The 24724-nt window shown below is 61.1% G+C and overlaps 1 protein-coding gene and 1 long non-coding RNA gene across 3 annotated transcripts; both read right to left on the bottom strand.

Moving 5' to 3' along the window:
* Positions 1 to 823: 823 nt before the first annotated feature.
* On the bottom strand, positions 824 to 24356 carry C3 (complement C3; the record flags this gene model as incomplete). Its single annotated transcript, XM_050334211.1, has 29 exons — positions 824 to 985; positions 1811 to 1946; positions 2394 to 2477; positions 3215 to 3301; positions 3607 to 3696; positions 3973 to 4078; positions 4920 to 5009; positions 5764 to 5851; positions 6387 to 6438; positions 6531 to 6681; positions 8017 to 8175; positions 8957 to 9120; positions 9969 to 10119; positions 10212 to 10307; positions 11525 to 11684; positions 11772 to 11847; positions 13051 to 13254; positions 13348 to 13434; positions 14059 to 14125; positions 14959 to 15171; positions 15971 to 16110; positions 16571 to 16656; positions 16942 to 17053; positions 18903 to 19106; positions 19747 to 19818; positions 20343 to 20472; positions 21243 to 21404; positions 22443 to 22637; positions 24073 to 24356. Coding segments are annotated over 29 exons (3788 nt in total), but the record flags the coding sequence as incomplete, so codon positions are not given.
* LOC126649858 (uncharacterized) lies at positions 22938 to 24026 on the bottom strand. 2 transcript variants are annotated; one of them, XR_007631194.1, is made up of 3 exons: positions 23508 to 24026; positions 23174 to 23403; positions 22938 to 23015 (listed from the first exon to the last, which is right to left on the bottom strand). It is a non-coding gene; the product is annotated as an uncharacterized LOC126649858 (long non-coding RNA). The 2 variants fall into 2 exon arrangements; XR_007631195.1 differs by lacking the exon at positions 22938 to 23015 and adding an exon at positions 23032 to 23113.
* Positions 24357 to 24724: the final 368 nt, after the last annotated feature.

Raw genomic sequence — 24724 nt, forward strand, 5'->3', positions numbered from 1 at the left:
GCTCTGTGGTGTCCCCGTCATCCCCTCTGGTGTCCCCATGTCCCCATCAGCCCCTATGGAGCCCTCCACTACCCCTTTGTCCCCTACAAAATCCCTTTGTCCTGTACAAAGTCCCCTTGTCCCTCTAGGGTGTCCCCATGTCCCCATCAGCCCCTGTGGAGCCCACCACTACCCTTCTGTCCCCTACAAAGTCCCCTTGTCCCTCTATGGTGTTCCCATGACCTTTAGGGTGTCCCCATGACCTTTAGGGTGTCCCCATGTCCCCATCAGCCCCTATGGAGCCCACCACTACCCCTCTGTCCCCTACAAAGTCTCCTTGTCCCTCTGTGGTGTCCCCATGACCTTTAGGGTGTCCCCATGTCCCCATCAGCCCCTGTGGAACCCTCCACTACCCCTCTGTCCCCTACAAAGTCCCCTTGTCCCTCTATGGTGTCCCCATGTCCCCTGGGGTGTCCCCATGACCTCTATGGTGTCCCCATGACCTCTATGGTGTCCCTATGTCCCCTAGGGTGTCCCCGTGTCCCCTGGGATGTCCCCATGACCCCATCATCCCTTATGGAGCCACCGCAGAGCCCCCTCCCCACCCCCTTATCCCCAACAAAGTCTCCCCAACTCTGACCATGACCCCACCCCACCAGTGTCCCCTCCAGTGTCCCCATGACCCACTGTCCCCTCCAATGTCCCCACAGCCCCCATGTCCCCCTCAAGGAAATCCAGAGCCGGGCTCTCAGAAAGGACTTTTTAAACTTAAAAAAAAAAAAAAAAGGGGGATGATCGGGGTGGGGATGATCGGGTGGGGAGGGGCAGGAAGGTGGGGGCATCCCTGGGTGGGGGAGGGGACGCTCAGCTGGGGCACCCGAAGAGGGACATGGCCTCGGAGAACTGGATGAAGTCCTGGCAGAGGGTCTCGAACTCGGGGTCCTGGCACTGCCCCTCTGAGGGCCACATCTCCATCCACGTGTCCTTCCCGATGAGGTACGAGAACCTGGGGGCACGGGGGACAGCGAGGACACGGGGACGTGGGTCACGGGGGTTGCAGCACGGGGGTCACACAGGGACACGGGTAAGGTTTCTGTGTCCCCGTGTCCCCACAAGCCCCAGCTGTGTCCCCACACGTGTCCCCCCGTCCCCTCTCCCCTGTTCCCGCTGTGTTCCTGTGTCCCCATGTCCCCTGTCCACAGTGTCCCCATGTCCCCCGTCCACAGTGTCCCCCCGTGTCCCTGTGTCCCCAGTGTCCCACGTCCACACAGGCCCCATCCATGTCCCCACATGTGTCCCCATGTCCCCTGTACCGCCACCCCCACTGTCCCCACAGGGTATGTTCCTGTGTCCCCACAGGCTCCACCCATGTCCCCACACGTGTCCCCACATGCCCTGGCCCCCTGTCCCCAGTGTCCTCCTGTGTCCTCATGTCCCCTGCTCCCACTCCCCCATGTCCCTGTGTTCCCATGTCCCCACACGTGTCCCCATGTCCCCTGTCCCCGATGTCTCCCCATGTCCCCTGTTTGCACTGTCTCATGTTCCCATGTCCCCAGGCCCCACCGTCCCCTCCGTGTCCCCACGTCCCCCCATCTCCAGTGCTCCCCATCCCAGTGTCCCCCACGTTCCCCGTCCCTGTCCCCCATCTCCAGTGTCTCCCCATCCCCAGTGTCCCCCACGTTCCCACGTCCCTGTCCCCCCATCCCTGGTGTCCCCCGTGTCCCCCGTCCCCCGTTCCTCTATTCCCATGTCCCCACAGACCCCACCCACGTCCCCTCCCGTGTCCCCACGCCCCCTGTCCGCCCCTCCCCGGTGTCCCCCGTGTCCCCACCGTCTGCCGGTGGCCCAGAGGTCGCTGCCCTGCCCCCACAGCAGGTAGTCCTGGCCGGGCTGGAGCTTCAGGGCGTCCCGGCACCGCTGGTGGCTCATGAAGGTCCTGTTGCTGCCAGCCTGGACCTCGTCTGTGCCTGGAGGGGACACCCGGGGAGCTTGTCACCCTGTCACCTCCTCCCTGACACCACAGGGACCCTCCGCTTGACGGGGACTCGGTCCCCAGAGAGCCACGGTGGCACCGCCCCACTCATGTCCCCAGTTGCAGGTGGCAACAACCCCCTCTGGGTGTCCCCAGTTCCCTTGGGTGTCCCCACCCCACGTGGGTGACACCAACCCATTGAGGGTCCCCCCAAAGTCCCCCCAGGTGACACCGGACACCTGGGTGTCCCCACCCCCAGCTGACCCCAGCCCCAGTTGACACCCCTATGTCCCCAGGGTGTCCTGTCCCCCCCAGGTGTCCCTGTCCCCTCCAGGTGTCCCTGTCCCCCCCAGGTGTCCTTGTGCCCCCCAGGTGTCCTTGTCCCCCCCAGGTGTCCCTGTCCCCCCCAGGTGTCCCCGTTGTCCCCCCAGGGTGGCCGTACCTATCTTGATGACGGACAGGATTTCCATGATGTAGTTGTCGTGGGACGAGGTCTGCTCCGTGGCCACCAACCTCACCTTGTACACTGGGGAGGGGACAACACGGGGTCACCCCTGCACCAGGGGACCCTCTGTGTCCCCGTGTCCTCCCCCAGGCCCTCCATGTCCCTCCCTCCGGCCCTCCCTGTCCCTTCTATGGCCTCACATGTCCCCACCCACATCCTCTGTGTCCCCGCTGTGCCCCAAGTCCCCCCTCCACGACCCCACATCCCCCCTTGTCCTTCCGTGACCTGATGTCCCCGATGCCCCCAATATCCCCAGTGTCCCAGCCGTCCCCAATTTGCCCACTGTCCCCAATGTCCCCACTGTCCCAGCTGTCCCCAATGTCCCAAATGCCCTCAGTGTCCCCACTGTCCCCTGTGTGCCCCAACTCTCCCCTCCATGACCCCATATCCCCTGTTGTCCTTCCATGACCCGATCTCCCCAATGTCCCCAGTGTCCCTGATGTCCCCAGTGTCCCCGATGTCCCCAATGTCCCTGATGTCCCCCAGTGTCCTCAATGCCCCCAATGTCCCTGATGTCCCCAGTGTCCCTGATGTCCCCAATGTCTTCAATGCCCTCCAATGTCCTCAATGCCCCCAGTGTCCCTGATATCTCCAATGCCCTCCAATGTCCCCAGTGTCCCCCATGTCCCTGATGTCCCCCAATGTCCCCGATGTCCCCCATGTCCTCAATGCCCTCCAATGTCCTCAATGCCCCCAGTGTCCCCAGTGTCCCCAATGTCCCCAAAGTCCCCAGTATCCCCAGTGTCCCCATGTCCCACCGTAGTCCACCCCTGGCTCGCAGGCACGCTCGATGCGCTGTTCGACGGTGAGGGGCTCCTCCTGCTCCTGCCCCTTGAAACAGTTTTCTGTGGGGACACGGGGACACGGCAGTGACAAGGGCTGTTGTGGCAGTGACAGGTGCCACCACAGCAGGGACAGGAGCCACCGCAGCAGGGACACGTCCCCAGGACAGCCACAACACGTGACATCCTGTCAGTGGCGTGTCCCATCATGGCAGGGACACGTGACATCCTGTCAGTAACATGTCCCCATCACAGCCACCACACGGGACACCTCGTCAACGGCGTGTCCCGTCACAGCCCCGACACGTCCCGTCACAGCAGGGGTGCTGTCCCCCCCCGCCCCCCTGTCCCTGTGTCCCCAGTGTCACCTTCGGCGCAGCGACACACGTCCCCCTGGCAGATCTTGCTCAGCTTCCCGCCCTCCTTGTCCGGGTGGTAGAACCGGGTGCATTGGTCGTCTGTGGGGACACCGGGGGACATGAGGGGTCAGGGGAGGGGAGGGGGACACAACGGGGGAAGAGCCAGCAGGAAATGTGGGGACAGAGGTGACAGGGGGGCAGCGAAGGTCAGCGGGGGGTGGGAGGGGATGTGGGGACACTGAGCAGGGAGGTGAGCAGGGACATGGGGGGGACAAAGGGACGGGAGGGAGCACGGAGGGGACTCTGTGGAGAATGAGGGGACTGGGGGGACACAGGGGGACCCAGGGGGACACGGGACGGGGACAGGGGACACACCAATCTTGTAGTAGCTGTAGACGGTGACGGCCGCGGGCTGGATGAGCCCCACCTGGAACCGCTGGTGGGCCTTGAAGGCAAAACACTCCTCGGCCTTGTGGGAGATCTGGGGACACGGGGACACAGGGACAGGGGGGCACGGGGACAGGGGGGTGGCAGTCAGGGGGAATTCAGCTCCCCAACCACTTGGCCCTGTCCCCACCATGTCCCCACACTGTCCCTACCCATCACCTGGACCCACCCCTGTCCTTGTCCCCACCCCAAGAACCTTTTCCTGTCCCCACTTCTGTCCCCATCCACGTCCCCAACTTCATTCACATCTGTGGCCCTGTTCCAGTCCTTGTCTGTGTCCCCAACCCGCCCTGTGTCCCCAGCCCATCCCTCTCCCCATCCTGTCCCCTCCTGTGTCCCCAGTGTCATCCTCAGCCCTGTCCCCATCCTGTCCCTGCCCACATCCCCAACTCCATCCTCGTCCCTGTCCCAAGTTGTCCCTGTGTTCATCCCTGTCCCATCATGTCCCCATCCCTTTCCCATCTTGTCCCTGTCCCCAGCTCTGTCCCCTCCTATCCCCATCTCTTCCCCATCTTATCTCTGGCCCTGTCCTATCGTGGCCACATCTCTGTCCCTTCTCGTCCCTGTCCCCATCCCTGTCCCATCTTGTCCCTGTCCCCATCCCTGTCCCATCACATCCCCATCCCTGTCCCATCTTGTCCCTTTTCCCTTCCCTGTCCTCTCAAATCCCTATCCCTGTCCCATTCTTGTCCCATCCCCAGCCCATCCCTGTCCCCTCCCTGTCCCCCCCGTGTCCCCATCCCTGTCCCACCCGTGTCCCCATCTGTGTCCCATCCCTGTCCCCTCATATCTCCATCTCTATCCCATCCCTGTCACCCTCTGTCCCCTCCCTGTCCCCTCCCATGTCCCCATCCCTGTCCCCTCCCTGTCCCCACCTTGTCAAGGTAAATGACGACGTTGCCCCGCTCCGACTGGAGGTGGTTGAGCTCGTACTTGGAGATGTACCTGTCCACTCCCTCCGAGAGCTGGGGACAGGGACAGCGTCACACCAGGGACACGGGGACACACAGGGGCACACAGGGACACACAGGGACACACAGGGGAACACAGGGACACCATCACACTGGGGACACGGGGACATGGGGACACACAGGGGCACACAGGGACACAGGGACAGCGTCACACTGGGGACACAGGGGCACGGGGACACATTGGGGGGACACGGGGACATGGGGACACACAGGGGCACACAAAGGACACACAGGGACACACAGGGACAGCATCACACTGGGGACATAGGGACACACAGGGGCGCACAGGGACACACAGGGACACACAGGGACAGAGGGACATGGGGACACACAGGGACACACAGGGACATGGTGACACCAGGCACACATGGGGACACATGGCGACATGTGGGGACACATGGGGACACACAGGGACACGTGGGGACATGCAGGGGCACATGGCCGTGGTGGGGGACAGGGGACACACAGGGACACGTGGGGACACAGGGACAGTGACACCAGGGGACACGGGGGACACGTGGCTGTGGAGGGAAAGGCAGTGACATGGGGACACACAGGGACACAGGTGACACGGGGACACACAGGGACACAGGGGGTAGGGACATGGAAGGGGACACTTGGGAGATGTGGGGACATGGTGGGACACAGTGGTGCAAAGACACAGTGTCCCCCTGATGTTCCCCCCCATGTGTCCCCATGTCCCCACGTCCCCCCATGTGTCCCCACGTCCCTGTGTCCCCACGCTCACCCTCTTGAGGTCCTCGAGGTCGGGGGTGAAGCCGGTCAGCATGGACACGTCCAGGATGGACATGGTGGCATCCGCTTTACCCAGGTACCTGCAGGGACAGGGCTGAGGCCACCCGCCTGTCCCCAACTCCCCCACTGTCCCCAGTGTCCCCTTCCCTGATGTCCCTGTCCCCAAGGACCCCTGTGGGACAAGGTGGGGCTGAGTCCTGTTTGTCCCCAGGGTCCCCATCCTTGTCCCTGATGTCCCTGTCCCCAGTACTCCAATACCCCTCCCTGTCCCCAATGTCCCCCTCCCTGTCCCCAAAGTCCCCATCCTTCTCCCTGACGTCCCTCCCCTGCCATCCCCCTCCCTGTCCCCAGTGGCCTCTGATGTCCCCAATAGCCCCATCCTTTCCTCCATGTCCCTGTCCCCAATATCCCCATTCCCCTCCCTGTCCCCAACATCCCTGCTGTCCCCAGTGTCCCCATCCTTCTCCCTGATGTCCCTCCCTTCCCATCCCCCTCCCTGGCCCTCATGTCCCCAAGGTCCCCAATGTCCCCAATGTCCCCAAGGTCCCCAGTGTCCCCAACGTCCCCAATGTCCCCAAGGTCCCCACTGTCCCCAAGGTCCTCAGGCTGTCCCACCTGGTGCAGATGGTGATCTTGATGGTGCTGATGATGTCACCCTCCTCCCTGCCTGTGTGGGGACACGGGGACGATGAGGGGACATCGAAGGGCACACAGGGTGGGCACGGAGGGACAAGGAGGGGACACGCCAGGGACACTGACCGGCCTTCACGTCCTCCACCTGCACGCGCAGGTCGAAGTTGTCGCACTTGTCCTCCTTGTCGGGGACCTTGGCGTTGTAGACGGTCACCACCGTCATCTTCCCCGTGCCCACCCCCTCGGCCTTCACCGTGAAGTCCTCGTTCAGCTTGGTCTGCGGGGACAGGGGACGTTGTGGGGGGACAGGGGACGTTGGGGGGACAGGGGACATTGGGGGGGGACAGGGGACGTCCCCTGGGATGGGCACGAGAGGGACGTGGGCCATGGAGGGGACACAGAAGGGACAGGGACAGGCAGGACACGGAGGGGACAGCAATGTTGCAATGCAGAGGGGACAGGGAAGTTGCAGGACACGATGGGGACATGAAGGTGATGTGAGGGTGACAGGGACATTCCAGGTCACAGCAAGGGAGGGGACACAGTCACGCTGGAATGTGGAGGGACAAAGCAGGGACACCCCAAGCCTTGAAAGGACACAGAGGGGACAGGACGTGGAGGGGACAGGGACAAGCGAGGCCACAGCGAGGGGACAGAGTTGTCCTTGGACATGAGGAGGCCCAGAGGGGACAGGGACAGGGTGGTGACAGGGTGAGAGGGTGACAGAGTGGCAGGATGAGAGGGTGACGAGGTGAGAGGTTGGCAGGGTGACAGGGTCACAATGGCAGGGTGGCAGGTGATGACAGGGTGGCAAGGTGACAAGGTGACAGGGTGGTTACAGGGACAGGGTGACAGGGTGGGTGACAGGTGACAGGTGGCAGGGTGCCAAGTGATGGGTGGCAGGTGACAGGGTGCCAAGTGACAGGTGAAAAGTGATGGGTGACAGGTGACAGAGTGACAGGTGACAGGGTGCCAAGTGACAAGTGACAGGTGAAAAGTGATAGGTGACAGGTGACAGGTGACAGGGTGCCAAGTGACAGCTGACAGGTGAAAAGTGATGGGTGACAGGTGACAGGTGAGAAGTGACAAGTGAGAGGTGACAAGTGACGGGTGACAGGTGAGAGGGTGACAGGTGACATGTGACAGGGTAACAAGTGACAGGTGACAGGGAGCCAGGTGCCAGGTGACCAGGTGACAAGTGAGGGGTGACAGGTGAGAGTGTGACAGGTGACATGTGACAGGGTAACAAGTGACAGGTGACAGGGTGCCAGGTGCCAGGTGACCAGGTGACAAGTGAGGGGTGACAGGTGACAGGATGACAGGGTGCTAAGTGACAGGTGAGTGTGACAGGTGACATGTGACAGGTGACAGGTGACGGGTGACAAGTAAGGTGTGACAAGTGACAGGTGACAGGTGAGAAGTGACAAATGAGAGGTGACATGTGACAGGTGACAGGTGAGAGGGTGACAAGTGACACGTGACAGGGTAACAAGTGACAGGTGACAAGTGACAGGTGACAGGGTGCCAGGTGACAGGTGACCCGGTGACAAGTGAGGGGTGACAGGTGACAGGTGACAGGATGACAGGTGACAGTGAGAGGTGACGGGGGTACCTCAGCAGACCGTGCCACCAGGGCGTTGCTGTTGTCGATGCGGTACTTGATGGCGTTGGCCCGGCGCGGCAGCAGCACCGACACGTCCAGGTTGAGCTCTGGCCCCTTCTGAACGTCCAGCTGGTACTGGGCCAGTGCCTGGAACACCATGATGGTGGCCTGCGGGGACACCCGTGTCACTAGGGCTTGGGGACACCGCCCGGGGCAGCCCCACAGCCCCCCCGGGTGGCCCCGAGCACGAGGTGACCCCACGGCCTGGGGGCTCCTGATGGCACCCAGAGGGGACCCTCAGGGATCTCCCGCTGTCCCCAGGGACAGGACGGGACACGGCGTCCCCACAGGACAGAAGTTGTCCCCACAGAGGTGTCCCCAGGGAAGGACAGGATATGTCCCCAAGGGAAGCCCTTGAGATCCTGTAGGACCAGGAGGGTTCCCTGAGCCCAACGCGTGTCCCTGGGTGTCCCAGGGGTCCCGAGGTGACCCCAAACACCCCCCAGTACCTTCTGGGAGCTGGGACACCAGAGATGTTCCCAAAAAGATCAGCCATATCCGTGGAGTCCCCCAGGTGACCCCTCAAGCCCTGTCTTCCTGTACCCCTTCCCTGTGGCAACCAGGTCCCCCAGAACCACCTCCCCCACACCAGGGACCCCAGAAACACCTCCCTCACCCCAATTCTGACCCCCAGGACACCTCTGGAAAACCCCATGAGGACCCCCTGGCTCTTGAGCTTCACCAGGGACCCCAGAACCACCTCCCCCACCTCAGGGACCCCAGAAACACCTCCCTCAAAGCAGGGACCCCATAAACACCTCCCTGGCCCCAATTCTGACCCCTAGTTGAGACACCACCTTTGAGCCTCACCAGGGACCCCATAAACACCTCCCCGACCCCAATTCTGACGCAGCCTCCCCCCCGGAGGGTCAGGGGGTTCGAACCCCACCTGGGTGGAGCCGTAGCCGCCCCCAAAGTAGTTCTGCTGGGAGAGCCACCGGGCCACGGGGCCCGCCAGCTCCACCTTCTTCATCTGCAGCAGGGCCAGCAGCGCGTAGGACGTGCCCTCGATGTTGTAGGTCCGAGCGTTCCGCTCCTCCCAGCTCCTCCCATCTGGGGGGACGGGGGACCCTCAGCTCCTCCCCGGTGCCAGGGACCCCACAAACACCCCCTATTCACCAGGGACCCTAAAAACACCTCCCATTCACCAGGGACCCCAAAAACCCTTTCCCTTCACCAGGGACCCCATAAACATCTCTCCAGCACCAGGGACCCCACAAACACCTCCCTATTCACCAGGGACCCCACAAACACCTCCCCAGCAACAGGGACCCCATAAACACCCTTTCCACTTCACCAGGGACCCCACAAACACTTCCCCTGCACCAGGCACCACACAAACACCTCCCCAGCACCACGGACCCCACAAACACCTCCTCAGCAACAGGGACCCCACAAACATCTCTCCCCAGCACCAGGGACCCCACAAACACCTCCCATTCACCAGGGACCCCACAAACACCTCTCCAGCAACAGGGACCCCACAACCACCTCTCCCACCCCACAGATCCCAGAACCGCCTCCCCAACCCCAATTCTGATCCCCAGCAGAGGCATCACCATCAGAGAACCTCGTGAGAACCCTCTTTGCTCTTGAGCTTCACCAGGGACCCCAGAACCACCTCCCTCAAACCAGGGACCCCATAAACACCTCCCCGACCCCAATTCTGACCCCCAGGTGAGACATCACCTTTGAGCCTCACCAGGGACCCCATAAACACCTCCCTCCAACCAGGGACCCTATAAACACCTCCCCAGCCCCAATTCTGACCCCCAGGTGAGACACCACCTTTGAGCCTCGCCGGGGGACCCCAGAACCACCTCCCCCACCCCAGGGACCCCAATTTTGGCTCTCCCCGCCCCAATTTTCGGCTCCCCGGGGGGCCTGAATCGCGGCGTCACCTTTGGAGAACTTCATGAGGACCTTCTCGCTCTTGAGCTTCCCGGCCAGGGCCAGCGCGTAGGAGCTCAGGGCCACCGTGTAGGGCCGGGCCAGCTGCTCGTAGCGCCGGGCCAGGAAGTCGGCGGCCTTGTTGATGCTCCCGTCCAGGCTCTGGGGCGTGGGGGACCGGCAGTTCAGACCCTCAGGGGCCACCGTGAGGGGGGCTGGCTGTCCCCTCCCCGCCCCCCGGGGGTGTCACCCACCTGCACGTGGCCCTTGCAGACCTCCCGCGCCTCCTCCAGCGCCACCAGGACGAAGGCAGTGAGGGACACCTCGGGCTCGGCCCCCACGTAACCCCCCTGCGGGGGGAGAAACCTCGGGGTCAGGGCTGTCCCAGCAGGATTTGTCCCTGCTGTCCGTTCCCCACCCTGTCCCTGATGTCCCCAATGTCCTCCCTGCCCTCTCCCTGTCCCCAGTGTTCTCCCTGTCCCCTCCCTGTCCCTGATGTCCCCAATGTCCTCCCTGTCCCCTCCCTGATGTCCCCAGTGTCCCCATTCCCCTCCCTGTCCCCAATGTCCCCAATGTCCTCCCTGTCCCCTCCCTGTCCCTGATGTCCCCAATGTCCCCATTCCCCTCCCTGATATCCCCAATGTCCCTATTCCCCTCCCTGTCCCCAGTTCCCCATCCTTCTCCCTGATGTCCCTGTCCCCAATGTCCCCAATTCCCCTCCCTGTCCCCAGTGTCCCCAATGTCCCCAGTGTCCTCCCTGTCCCCAATGCCCCCAATGTCCTCCCTGTACCCTCCCTGTCCCTGATGTCCCCAATGTCCCCATTCCCCTCCCTGTCCCCAGTGTCCCCATCCTTCTCCCTGATGTCCCTGTCCCCAATACCCCCAATTCCCCTCCCTGTCCCCAGTGTCCCCAATGTCCCCAATGTCCCCAGTGTCCTCCTCACCCCCTAATGCTCCCAGGGTCCCCATCCTTCTCCCTGATGTCCCCGGTGTCCCCATCCTTCTTCTTGATGTCCCTCTCTCCAATTTCCTTCCCTGTCCCCGGTGTTATCTCTCATTGTCCCCAGTGTCCTTTCCCCCATAGTCCCTGTCCCCGATATCCCATTTCCCTTCCCTGTCCCCAATGTCCCCAGTGTCCTCCCTGTCCCCTGATTTCCCTGATGTCCCCATCCTTGTCCCTGATGTCCCTGTCCTCAATATCCCCGATTCCCCTCCCTGTCCCCAATGTCCCCAATATCCCCATTCCCCTTCCCTGTCCCCAGTGTCCCCATCCTTGTCCCTGATGTCCCTGTTCCCAACATCCCCAATTCCCCTCCCTGTCCCCAAAGCCTTCCCTGTCCCCAGTGTCCCCATCCTTCTTCCTGATGTCCCTATCCCCAACATCCCCAATTCCCCTCCCTGTTCCCAAAGCCCTCCCTGTCCCCAATGTCCCCATCCTTCTTCCCGATGTCCCACCCATGACCAGCAGAGTCCCCCCACCCCAGCAGCCCATCCCAAACATCCCTCCCCGAGCCAGGATGGCTCCAGAAGGCCAAGCAGGCCGGGGGTTCGTGTCCACCCGCCTTACCAGCATCTCGTTGTGGATGACGGGACCGTCCTCCTGGAAGATCCCGTCCGGCTTCTGCTTGTTGAGGATGAGCCACTTGATGGCCCCGCAGATGACCTCGTGCTCGATGCTGATCAGCTTGCTGGCCATGGCGAACACTTTGGCCACGTAGGCCGTCAGCCTGGGGACAGGAGGATCCAGGTGTCACCTCCGGCCGTGTCACCCGGACCCAGGGGCTGGGGGAAGGTCGTGGCCCCCCAACCCTCACCAGGTGCTCGACGGGCGGTTGGTGAAGGCGGCGAAGGAGTTGTCAGATTTCTTGTAGGCCAATTGTTGGACGTAACCTGGGGGTGGGAGGGCGGGTGGTCAACACCAGGGGGGGCCCGGGGGTGGGTCAGGCCACCCAAGCCCTCCGAGTGTTGGCCGAGATGACAAGGAACAGCCAAGGGTGGCTTTGAGGCCATCAACACCTTCCAGTCGATCACCGGCCAACACAGGGGTCACCTGGGAGTGGCTTCAGGCCACCGACACTCTACAAGTGTTGGCCAACACAAGGGGCACCCAAGGGTGGTCTTGGGCCACCAAGGTTCTACAAACATTGGCCAACACAGTGAACGCTCCGGAGGGGCTTCAGGTCACCAACGCCCTCCAATTGTTGGCCAACACAATGAACACCCAGGGGTGTCTTCAGACCACCAACATCTTCCATCCAAGTGTTGGCCAACACAAGGGGCACCTGGGAGCAGTTTCAAGCCACCAATGCCCTCCAATCATTGGCCAACACAAGGAGTAACCAGGAGTGGTTTAGGGCCACCAACACCCTCCAACCACTGGCCAAGACAAGGTGCATCTGTGTGTGGTTTTAGGCCACCAACACTCTTAAAACCATTGGCCAACACAAGGGGTGTCCAGAGGTGGCTTCAGGCCACCCTCCAAACGTTGGTCAACACAAGGAGCAGCCAAGGAGGCCACCAGTGCCCTCCAGCTGCTGGCCAACACAAGGACAGCCCAGGAGTGGCTCTGGGCCACCAATGCCCTCAAACCATTGGCCAAGACAAGGAACACCAAGGGGTGGATTTTAGGCCTCTCCCCAGTTGTTGGCCAACACAAGGAACTTCCCCACCCCTCTGGGGGATGTTCTGATCCTTTGGGGGATGTTCTGATCCTCTGGGGGAGGCTCCCACCCACCCTCTGAGAATGTTCCCACTCGCTCCTTGAGAATGTTCCCACCCCTTTGGGGGAGGTTCCCATCTGCCTTTTGGGGATGTTCCCGCCCTTCTGGGGATCTTCTAACCCACCCTTTTAAGGATGTTCTCATCCCTTGAAGAGTATTCCCACCTTTTTTGGGAGGATGTTCCCACCTACCTCTTTGGGGATGTTCCCATCCTTGGGGAATGTTTTCACCCTTTGGGGCTTGTTCCCACCCCTCGGGGGATATTCCCACACACCCTTTGGGGATATTCCCACCCACCCTTGGAGGAGGTTCCCACTCTTTGAGGAGGTTCCCACCATTTGAGGAGGTTCCCACCCTTTGGGGATGTCCCCACCCTTTTTGATGATCTCGATGGCCTCGGCCCTGCGGTCGAGCCCCAGGTTCTCCCACTGCAGGGTGTTGTCCAGGTAGTGTGTGGCGATGACCGTGGGGGTCAGGGAGATCATGTTCTGCTCCCCACAGCCCGAGGGGACCACGATCAGGTGCTTCAGCTTGCTCCCGTCGATGGCCTTCTCCACCAGGATGGACATGGGGTTCCCTGCACCACGAGGAGGGGGCCGGTCAAGCCGGAGGTGTCCCCACCCCCAACCCCACAGGTGGTCCCCGGGCGTGCCCCCAGCCCAAAACTCACCCTGGATGCTGACTCTGGTCTCCGACTCGGTGTTGGGGACGATGTCAGAGAGATCCGCCGCCTTCACCTTCTCCTCCTGCACCCCATCTGTGGGGTAGGGTGGTCAGCATGGGGGGGTGTGACCCAAAATCCTTCTTGTCCCCAAGCCCTGAGGTGACCCAGCCCTGCCCCAGGATGTCCCTGGGCCCTCAAAGACCCTCCAGAGCTATGCCAGGATGTCAGGATGTCCCTTCTCCCTCGAGATGCTGCAATTCCATGGTGGGGTGTCTCTTGGCTCCCAAGACATCCCAGACCCAAAGCAGGACACCCCTCATTCCCTGGGATGCCCCAGTTCCATGGTGGGGTGTCCCTTGGCTCCCAAGACATCCCAGACCCAAAGCAGGACACCCCTCATTCCCTGGGATGCCCCAGTTCCATGGTGGGGTGTCCCTTGGCCCCCAGGGATGCCCCAGACCCACAGTGGGTCTTCCCTTGTCCCCTGAAAAGTCCCAGATCCACACTGGGGTTTCTCTGGTCCCTCAAGACAACCCAAACCCGTAGTGGGACTTCCCTCTTCCCTCAAGACACCCCAGACCCACAGTGGGACTTCCCTTGTCCCCCAGGATGCCCCAAACCTGCCCTTGGGGGCACATTCTCCATCCCCAGGACATCCCTGAGGTCCTGCCCTCGGTGGGACCCCCCGTGGGGCCAGGACCAGCCCCAGTCACTCACTGACTCCTTTGGTCTGTGGGTCCAGCTCGACGATCTTCACCGTCTTCTCCAGCCTCATCCCCTCGGGCTGCCCAGGGCAGAGTCCAACCATAAACGGGGTTGGTTTCGGGGTCCCCCCTTCCCAACCCCTCCACATTGTCCAGGAAAGGTGTCCCAGTACAAGCCAGCGCCCCCCAGGGCGTGTGACACACTGGTTTAGGGCATGTCCCCTGTCCCCCAAGGTGCCTCAGGGACTTCCCAAGGTTTAGGGGATCACTCGAGTCCCATGAAGTCCACCCCAAATCCCGAGGAGTCCTCCCAAGGTTTAGAAGACCCCTCAAGTCCCAAGGAATCCTCACTGGGTTTAGGGGATCCCTCAAGTCCCAAGGAGTTCTCCCAAAGTTTAGGGGATCCCTCAAGTCCCAGGGGATCCCTTGGATGTCTTGGAGTCTCCCCAGTGTTTAGGAGACCCCTCAAGTCCCAAAGAATCCTCACTGGGTTTAGGGGATCCCTCAAGCCCCAAGGAGTTCTCCCAAGGTTTAGGGGATCCCTCAAGCCCCAAGGAATCCTCACTGGCTTTAGGGGATCCCTCAAGTCCCAGGGGATCCCTTGGATGTCTTGGAGTCTCCCCAGTGTTTAGGAGACCCCTCAAGCCCCAGGGAATCCTCACTGGGTTTAGGGGATCCCTCAAGTCCCAAGGAATCCTCACTGGCTTTAGGGGATCCCTCAAGCCCCAAGGAATCCTCACTGGCTTTAGGGGATCCCTCAAGCCCCAAGGAATCCCTCCGAGGTTTAGGGGATCCCTGGGAGGGCGATCCTCCACCCCCGGCTGCCAACCCCGGGACAAAGGGCGGCCACGGCGACGTCCCAGTGCCAGGGACACCCGAGGGGCGGTGGGGGGGAACAGCGAGGGCCACTCACCACCACCCTGAGCTTCTTCTTGACGCCGTCGGCCACGTACTTGTCCCTGACGGCCGCCTTGACCTCGACGTCGTGCAGCCCCAGCTGCAGGGGCACGAGCACGAAGGACACGGTGCGGGAGGACTCGGCCTTGACGCGCAGGATCTGCTGGAAACGCTTCTTGGACGTGGAGGGGCCGCACAGGGCGGGGTTGTGCACCAGCTCCACCCGCACCTGGGGGGCACAGGGGGGCAACGGGGGAGGGCACAGAGTCACGGGATGCCCCGAGTGGGAAGGGACCTCCCCAAGGATCATCCGGTCCACTCCCCCGCCCAGGACGCCCCAAAATCCTTCCAAGTGCCTGAAAGTGTTGTCCAGACATTCCCTGAGCTCTAAAAGGGAATCGTGGGATATCCAGAGTGGGAAGGGATCCCCCAAGGATCATCCAGTCCAATCCCCTGCCCAGGGCACCCCAAAATGCCACCAAGTTCCAGAGAGTGTTGTTCAAACGTTCCCTGAGCTCTAAAATCGTGGGATATCCTCAGATGGAAGGGACCTCTGAGGATTATCCAGTCCAACCCTGCCCAGGACACCCCAAAATCCCTGAGGGCGTTGTCCAAACATTCCTGGAGCTCTGACAGCCTTGGTGTTGTTGTGCCCAAACGCTGGGGAGCCTGTTCAGTGCCCGACCACCCTCTGGGGGAAGAACCTTCTCCTGAGATCCCACCTGACCCAACCCTGGCACAGCTCCAGGGTCCTGTCCCTGGTCCCCTCCGAGCAGAAATCAGGGCCTGCCCCTCCTCTTCCCCTCCCCAGGAAGCTGTGGTGGGCTCCCATCTCCTCGTGCTGGGAGACTATGGGATGAGGTCTCCCCTCCGTCTCCTCCAGCTGGACACACCAAGTGCCCCTCAGGGCCCTTTCCCGTCCTCGTGGTCCTCCTTTGGACACTCTCTCAGAGCTTCTCCAGGGGATCCAGGAGGCCACAGACCCCTCCCTCTTCCCCCAAAGCCCCCCGGGGTGGGTCCCAACTCACGGTGATCTCGTCCAGATTGTAGTTGTAGAGGATGGCCCGGATCTCCACCTGCTCGTTCCTCACCACCGAGTAGGGCAGGCGCAGGTCGATGAAGAAGTCCTTCATCACCGTGATCTCATAGGGGTCGGCCACGCACAGCCCTGTGGGGGACGTGGAGGGTCAGGACTGGGGGGGTTCTGGTCGGATCATGCCCCCAGGGACGGCCCCGAGGCCTCAGAGAGCCCTCAGAGCCCAGGGAGCCACCTCCAGGTTTAGGGGTTGTCTTGGATCTCTTGGAGGTCTCCCAAGGTTTAGGGGATCCCTCAAAACCCATGGAGTCCTCCCAAGGTTTAGGAGATCCCCCAGGTCCCACCCGCTCCACCAAAGTTTAGGGCATGTCCCTCAAGATCCACGGAGTCCTCCCAAGGTTTAGGGGACCCCTCAAGTTCCAGGGACTCCCGTCAAGCTTGGTGGGATCTCCCCCTAAGATTTTTGGGGATCCCTCAAAGCACAAAGGAAACCCTCCGGGCTTTAGGGGACCCTTCAGGTCCCAGGGACCTCTCCCAAGGTTTGGGGGGGTTCCTTTGGCCCCCAGGGACACCCTCCCTGTCTGTGACATACCCTTGTTGGGCGAGAGGCTGACGGCCAGGACCTCCCAGGTGGTGATGGAGTCCTTCAGGTACACAGGCACGGTCTTGGATGACACCCTGGAGAGGGGGAGGGTCACCAAGGGGGTCCCAACCCACCCCAACCCCACCCCAAGGGGATGTCACAAGCCCCCAGGGTGGAGCTGGGGGCAGGGGTCGGAGCTGGTCCCCAAGACAAAGCAGCAGGTTTGGGATGAGCCCTGGGTGGACCAAGGCGGTCTTGAGGCAGCACCAGCGGGTCAGGGGTGACCTCGGTGTGGATTTGGGGGTGGTCAGGGAGGGGGAGGTGACCCCCAGGGTGGGCTCTGGTGGGGGGTAGGATAGGGGGACAGGGGCAGGGCTCACCCCAGCTGGTTGGGCTGCTCTGTCAGATGCTCCACCTGCCACAGCCAACTCTCCGGGAAGAGGCTCCGTGTGACGATCTCCTCGTCACTCATGAACACGACGTCCTTCTCGCCTGAGGGTGGGGGCATCCCTCTCGACCGTGGCCTCATGGCCCCAACCCCTGAGCGGAGCTGATATCACCCCAGCTCGGGCCGGGCAACCCCCAGCGCTGCCCACCCAACGTTCACCCCAAATTCACCCCAAAGTCACCCAACATTCACCCAACATTCACACTAAATTCACCCAAAAGTCACCCAACATTCACCCCAAATTCATCCAAAATTCACCCCAAATTCACCCAACATTCATCCAACATTCACCCCAAATTCACCCAACATTCACCCCACATTCATCCAACATTCACCCCAAATTCACCCAAAATTAACCCAACATTCACCACACATTCACCCAGCATTCATCCAAAATTCAACCAATATTCATCCAACATTCATCCCAAATTAACCCAAAATTAACCCAACATTCATCCAACATTCATCCAACGTTCACCAAAAATTCACATAAAATTCAATCAGAACTCACCCAAAAGTCACCCAAAATTCATCCAACCTTCACCCAACTTTCACGAAAAATTCACCCAAAAGTCACCCAACATTCATCCAAAATTCACCCAAAAGCCACTTAAAATGCATGCAGCATTCACCACCATTCGTCCAACATTCACTCCAAATTCACCCAAAACTAACCCAACATTCACCAACATTCATCCAACTTTCATCCCGAATTCACAAAAACTCATCCAAAATTAACACAACATTCATCCAACTTCCATCCAAAATTCACATAAAATTCACCCAGCCCCCATCCAAAATTCACCCAACATTCACCCAACATTCACCCAACATTAAAGGCTTTGCCCAAGGACAGCAAAAGGAACTTCCAACCTTCCCCCAAGGAACACCCAGGACTCCCAACCTTCCCCCAAGGAGCACCCAAGGAACTCCCAACCTTCACCCAAGGAACACCCAAGAGACTCCCAACTTTCACCCAGGAAACACCCAAGGAACTCCCAACCTTCCCCCAAGGAACATCCAAGGAACTCCGAACCTTCCCCCAGGGAACATTCAAGGAACTCCCAACCTTCCCCAGGAAACACCCAAGACTCCCAACCTTCCCCCAAGGAACATCCAAGGAACTCCCAACCTTCCCCCAAGGAACACCCAAGGAACTCCCAACCTTCCCCCAAGGAACATCCAAGAGACTCCCAACCTTCCCCCAAGGAACACCCAAGAGACTCCCAACCTTCCCCCAGGAAACACCCAAGACTCCCAACCTTCCCCCAAGGAACACCCAAGGAACTCCCAACCTTCCCCCAAGGAACACCCAAGGAACTCCCAACTTTCCCCCAGGGAACACCCAAGACTCCCAACCTTCACCCAAGGAACACCCAAGAGACTCCCAACTTTCCCCCAGGGAACACCCAAGACTCCCAACTTTCCCCCAGGGAACACCCAGAGACTCCCAATCTTCCCCCAGGAAACACCCAGGACTCCCAACTTTCCCCCAAGAAACACCCAAGGAACTCCAATCTTCCCCCAAGGAACACCCAAGGAACTCCCAAACTTCCCCCAAGGAACATCCAAGGAACTCCCAAACTTCCCCCAGGGAACACCCAAGGAACTCCCAACCTTCCCCCAGGAAACACCCAGGACTCCCAACCTTCCCCCAGGGAACACCCAAGGAACTCCAACCTTCCCCCAAGAAACCCCTGAGGTTCACCTGACCTTCACCCAAGCTTTTCTTCAGGATCACAAAACCTTCCCCCAAGGAACGTCCAAGAGACTCCCAACCTTCCCCCAAGGACACCCAAGGAACTCCCAACCTTCCCCCAGTTTCCCCCCAGGAACGCCCGAGGCTGCCCCGCTCCCACCTCTCCCGCCCTCCCAGCCCATCCCAGCACTTGCTTCGTGCCAGCTGGTGCTGGTTCTGCTGCCGCCGCTTCTCCCTGCGGATGTCCTCGATGTACTTGCAGCAGTCGAGGAAGGCCCGGACGCAGGACTCTCCCTCCTGGATGTAGGAGCTCCTCTGCTCGCAGCTGTGATCCATCGGGATCTCCCGCATCCCGTCCTCGCAGCACTTCCGCAGCAGCTTGTCCTGGTACTCGGACGCTGCCGGCACCGCCACACCCGCTGGCACCCGGTGGGGGGACACCCCGGGGGCCCTCGGGGACATGGGGCACTCTGGGGTTCCTCAGGCACATGGGATACTCTGGGGTTCCTCAGGGATGTGAGATACTCTGGGGTTCCTCAGGGACAGGGGACACTCTGGGGTTCCTCAGGGATGTGGGATACTCTGGTGTCATCAGGGATGTGAGATACTATGGGGTTCCTCAGGGACAGGGGACACTCTGGGGTTCCTCAGGGATGTGGGATACTCTGGTGTCACCAGGAACATGGGGCACTCTGGGGTTCCTCAGGGATGTGGAATACTCTGGGGTTCCTCAGGGATGTGGGATACCCTGGTGTCATCAGGGACATGGGACACACTGGGGTTCCTCAGGGACATGGGACACCATCACTGACTGGAACATGGGATGTCCCAGTATCCCCCAGGGACATGGGACACTCTGGTGTCCCTTGGGTATGCTGTGGTGTCACCAGGGACATGGACACTGGTATGGACTGGGACATGGCATGTCCCAGTGTCCCCCAGGGACATGGGACACCCTGGTGGCCTTTGGGACAGGGGACACTCTGGTGTCCCTTGGGGATGCTGTGGTGTCACCAGGGACACGCCCCTGTCACCCACCCTTGGTGCCTTTGTACTCCGTGAGCTGCAGCGAGCGGCGCCTGCGCTTGGCCTCCTGGGGACACTGCAGCTCTGGGGACACAGGGGACACAGGGGACAGGGCTCAGGACCCCACAGTGTCCCAGCCCCACAGCCCGACATCCCCTTGGCCTCAGCTGTCACATCCCAAAGCTCAAGGTCACCTCCCCCATTCCCTGAGGTGTCACTTCCCCCATCCTGGAGGTGTCACATCCCTGAAGTGTCACCTCCTCCATTCCCGAAGTGTCACCTACCCCATTCCCAAGGTGTCCCCTCCCCCATTCCCGAGGTGTCACCTCCCCAATTCCCGAGGTGGCACATCCCTGAAGTGTCACCCCCACAGTGCATCACCTCCCCCTGTGACACCTTCCCCACCCCTGAAGATGGCCCATCCTCCATCCCTCAAGTGTCACCTCCCCGACCCCCAAGGTGTTCCTGAGGTGCCACCTCCCTCCCCCCCGAGGTGTCACCTCCCGTGTCCCTGAGGTTTCACATCCCCGAGGTGCCACCTCCCTTGTCCCCAACGTGGTGTCCCCTCCCGTGTCCCCCCTGGGCTGTCCCCGCCTGCCCCGTCCTACCCGACCGCTGTGGCGTCGTGATCTTCACGCTGGTGGCCAAGCTCAGCCCGGCGTCAGCGAAGACCCCCACGTTGTCCCTCCCGCTGCCCGCGGTGCAGCCGATGTCACTCTTCTCCACCGTGTTCCAAACCTGCCACCAGCGCCAGGGGACACCTGTGACGGTCATGGCCACCTCCAGGGGACGGCTGGGATGGCCACTGCCACCACCAGGGGACAGCTGGGACGGCCACTGCCACCCCCTGGGGACAGCGGGGATGGTCACTGCCACCGACAGGGGACAGTTGGGACAGCCACTGTCACCCACCTGGGGACAGTTGGGACAGCCACTGCCACCACCAAGGGACAGCTGGGATGGCCACTGTCACCACCAGGGGACAGTTGGGACAGCCACTGCCACCAACAGGGGACAGCTGGGACGGCCACTGCCACCCCCTGGGGACAGCCATGATGGCCACTGCCACCCCCTGGGGACTGGGGGGACAGCCACTGCCACCCCCTGGGGACAGAAGGGATGGCCACTGCCACCAAGAGGGGACACTCATGATGGCCAGTGCCACCACCACCAGGGCACACTTGTGATGGCCACTGCCACCACCACCAGGGGACATTTGTGATGGTCACTGCCACCAAGGGACAGCTGTGATGGCCACTGCCACCAACAGGGGACAGATGTGATGGTCACTGCCACCAAGAGGGGACACTCATGATGGCCAGTGCCACCATCCCCAGGGGACACTTGTGATGACCACCACCACCACGGGACAGTTGGGACAGCCACTGCCACCCCCTGGGGACAGTGGGGACAGGCACTGCCACCCCCCTCAAGGGACAGCTGTGACAGCCACTGCCACCCCCTGAGGACAGCGGGGACAGAGGGGAGGGGTCCCCCCAGGCACCCACCCTGGTCTGGGTGAGCTTGTTCGTCTTGTTGAGGACGAAGACCCCCTTGTCCACGGCCACCAGCCCCACGTGGGCCTTGTGGTCGCCCTCGATGCGCAGCCTCATGGGGCTCCCCGGCCGGTGCACCTGATTGTCGGCCTCTGTCGCCCCCTTCACCACCAGCTGTGGGGCACACGGGGTCACCTCCGGGTCACGGCCCCAAAAACCCTCCCTGAGACCCCCAGAACCCGACCCGTGGGGAACCCCCACCCCAGGAGTGTTGGAGAGCCCAAAAACCCTTCCTGAGACCCTCAGAACCTGACCCATGGGGAACCCCGATCCCAGGGACCCCAAAAACCCTTCCTGAGACCCTCAGAACTGCCCCATGGGGAACCCCAATGCCAGGGAAACCAAAACCCTCCCTGAGACCCCCAGAACCCGACCCGTGGGGAACCCCAATCCCAGGGAACCCCAAAAACCCTTCCTGAGACCCTCAGAACTGCCCCATGGGGAACCCCAACCCCAGGAGTCCCCAAAAACCCTTCCTGAGACCCCCAGAACCTGACCCGTGGGGAACCCCGATCCCAGGGACCCCAAAAACCCTTCCTGAGACCCTCAGAACCTGACCCGTGCGGAACCCCAACCCCAGGGAACCCCAAAAACCCTTCCTGAGACCCTCAGAACCTGACCCGTGCGGAACCCCAACCCCAGGGAACCCCAAAAACCCTCCCTGAGACCCCCAGAACCTGACCCGTGGGGAACCCCGACCCCAGGAGTCCCCAAAAACCCTCCCTGAGACCCTCAGAACCCGACCCATGGGGAACCCCGACCCCAGGGGTGCGGGAGACCCCAAAAAACCTTCCCCCAAAACCAAAGCCCTTACAAAGACCTCCCTCAAGTCCCTCAAGGTCCCCCCAAGCCCTCCCAAGTCCTACAAGGGCCCCTCAAGTCCTTCAAGTGTCCCTAAGTCTCTCAAGGACCACCCCAAGCCCTTCCAAAGGCCCCATCAAGCCCCTTAAGGGCCCCCCCCAAAGCCTTTCCAAAGGCTTCCCACCCAAACCTCCCCCCCACCAAAGACCACCCAAGTCCCTCAAGGGCCACCCAAACCCTCGCAGGAAAAGACCCTTCAGCTCCTTCAAGAACCCCCCCCAAACCCCTCAAGGGCCACCCCAAGGTCCCCAGGTCCCCTCCCCACCCCTGTGGGGCCGGGGGGACACTCACGGTGCCCATGCAGGTGTCCTTGACGTCCACCCAGATGGAGTCGGCCACGATCTCCTCCGGCAGGACGAAGTAATAGCCCACGACGCGGAAGGAGGGCAGCAGGTCGGCCGTCACCGGCAGGGTCATGGTGACCAGGCTCTGCCCGGCCTCGTAGGGCTGCCGCCCGGCGCGGACGATGCGGCCCCTGCTCATGATCTGGCACGGGCAAGGAACAGCGCGTTGGTGGCGGCCACCCGGGCAGCGAGTGACCAGCGTGACCCCCTCAACACACCCCCGGCCACCACGGGTGTCCAGGACATCCCAGTCCCCCCATGTCCTGCTGTGCTGGCCCACGGTGACCACTCCTGGACATGGTCTTCAGTCACCTTGGTTGTGGTCATTGGTCACCCTGGCCATGGGCATTGGTCACCTTGGTCATGGTCATTGGTCACCCTGGTTGTGGTCGTTGGTCACCTTGGTCATGGTCATTGGTCACCATGGTCGTGGTCATTGGTCACCCTGGCCATGGGCATTGGTCACCATGGTCATTGGTCACCATGGTCATGGTTGTTGGTCACCATGGTCATTGGTCACCTTGACTATGGTTGTTGGTCAACTTGGCCATGGTCATTGGTCACCATGGTCATTGGTCACCCTGGTCATGGTTGTTGGTCACCATGGTCATTGGTCACCTTGACTATGGTTGTTGGTCAACTTGGCCATGGTCATTGGTCATCATGGTCATTGGTCACCCTGGTCATGGTCATTGGTCACTTTGGCCATGGTCATTGGTCACCTTGACTATGGTTGTTGGTCAACTTGGCCATGGTCATTGGTCATCATGGTCATTGGTCACCCTGGTCATGGTCATTGGTCACTTTGGCCATGGTCATTGGTCACCTTGACTATGGTTGTTGGTCAACTTGGCCATGGTCATTGGTCATCATGGTCATTGGTCACCCTGGTCATGGTCATTGCTCACCTTGACCATGGTTGTTGGTCACCTTGACTATGGTTGTTGGTCAACTTGGTCATGGTCATTGGTCACCATGGTCATTGGTCACCCTGGTCATGGTCATTGGTCACCTCAGCTATGACCACTGGTCACCTTGGCCATGGTCACTGGTCACCCTGGTTGTGGTCACTGGTCACCTTGGCCATGGTCATTGGTCACCATGGTCATTGGTCACCCTGGTCATGGTCATTGCTCACCTTGACCATGGTTGTTGGTGACCTTGGCCATGGTCATTGGTCACCATGGTCATTGGTCACTCTGCAAGTGGGTATTGGTCACTTTGGCCATGGCCATTGGTCATCTTGGCCATGGCTGTTGGTCACTCTGGACATGGCTATTGGTCACCACGGTTGTGGTCGTTGGTCACTTTTTGGTCATGGCTGTTGGTCAACCTGGTCACTGTCACTGATCATCCTGGACACAGTCATTGGTCACCCTGGTCCTGGTCATTGGTCACCTTGGTCATGACCATTGGTCACCCTAGCCATGTTATTGGTCACCTTGGCCATGGTCATTGGTCAGCCTGGCCATGGACACTGGTCACCCTGGACACATCCATTGGTCATCTTGGCCATGATCATTGGTCACTCTGGACACCTCAGCCAGCCCACCCCCTGAGCCAGGGCCGGCACCCACCAGGTAGGTGAAGTACTTGACGCTGTTGCGGACGTCGTTGTTGTTGCTCTTGAGGTGGAAGCTGATGGGCACGCTCTCCCCAACCTTCAGCTCCGTGGCCTGCACGGCCAAGTGCAGGAAGTTCCCGGAGCCGGCCTGGCTGCGGTAGGCCCGGGCCGTCATCCGCCGTGACGCCTGGCGGTTCTCAGGCAGGTCCTTCTGCGCCGTCCGCACCTGGGGGGGACAGGGGGGTGCCCCATCAGCGGGGAGGGGAGCAGCACAGATCTCTTGGCCTCCGTGGAGGTCTTGGCCACCGCAGAGGCCTCAGCTAACAGAGGGATCCAGGCCTCCATGGAGGTCTAGGTCACCACAAAGGTCTGGGCCTCCATAGAGGTCTGGGCCTCCATAAAGTTCTGGGTCACTTTTAGGTCGATGTAGAGGTCTAGGTCAGTGTAGAGGTCTAGGCCTCCACAAAGGTCTAGGCCACCATAGAGGTCTAGGCCTCCATAAAGTTCTGGGCCACTTTTAGGCCAAAGTAGAGGTCTAGGCCAGCGCAGAGGTCTAGGCCACCACAAAGGTCTAGGCCACCATGGAGGTCTAGGCCACCACAGAGGTCTTGGCCACCATAGAGGTCTGGGCCTCCATAAAGTTCTGGGTCACTTTTAGGTCAAAA

Source organism: Myiozetetes cayanensis, unplaced genomic scaffold (assembly GCF_022539395.1).
Source record: "Myiozetetes cayanensis isolate MyiCay16 unplaced genomic scaffold, myiCay2020 scf503, whole genome shotgun sequence".
In the NCBI taxonomy this organism is placed as follows: Eukaryota; Metazoa; Chordata; class Aves; order Passeriformes; family Tyrannidae; genus Myiozetetes; species Myiozetetes cayanensis.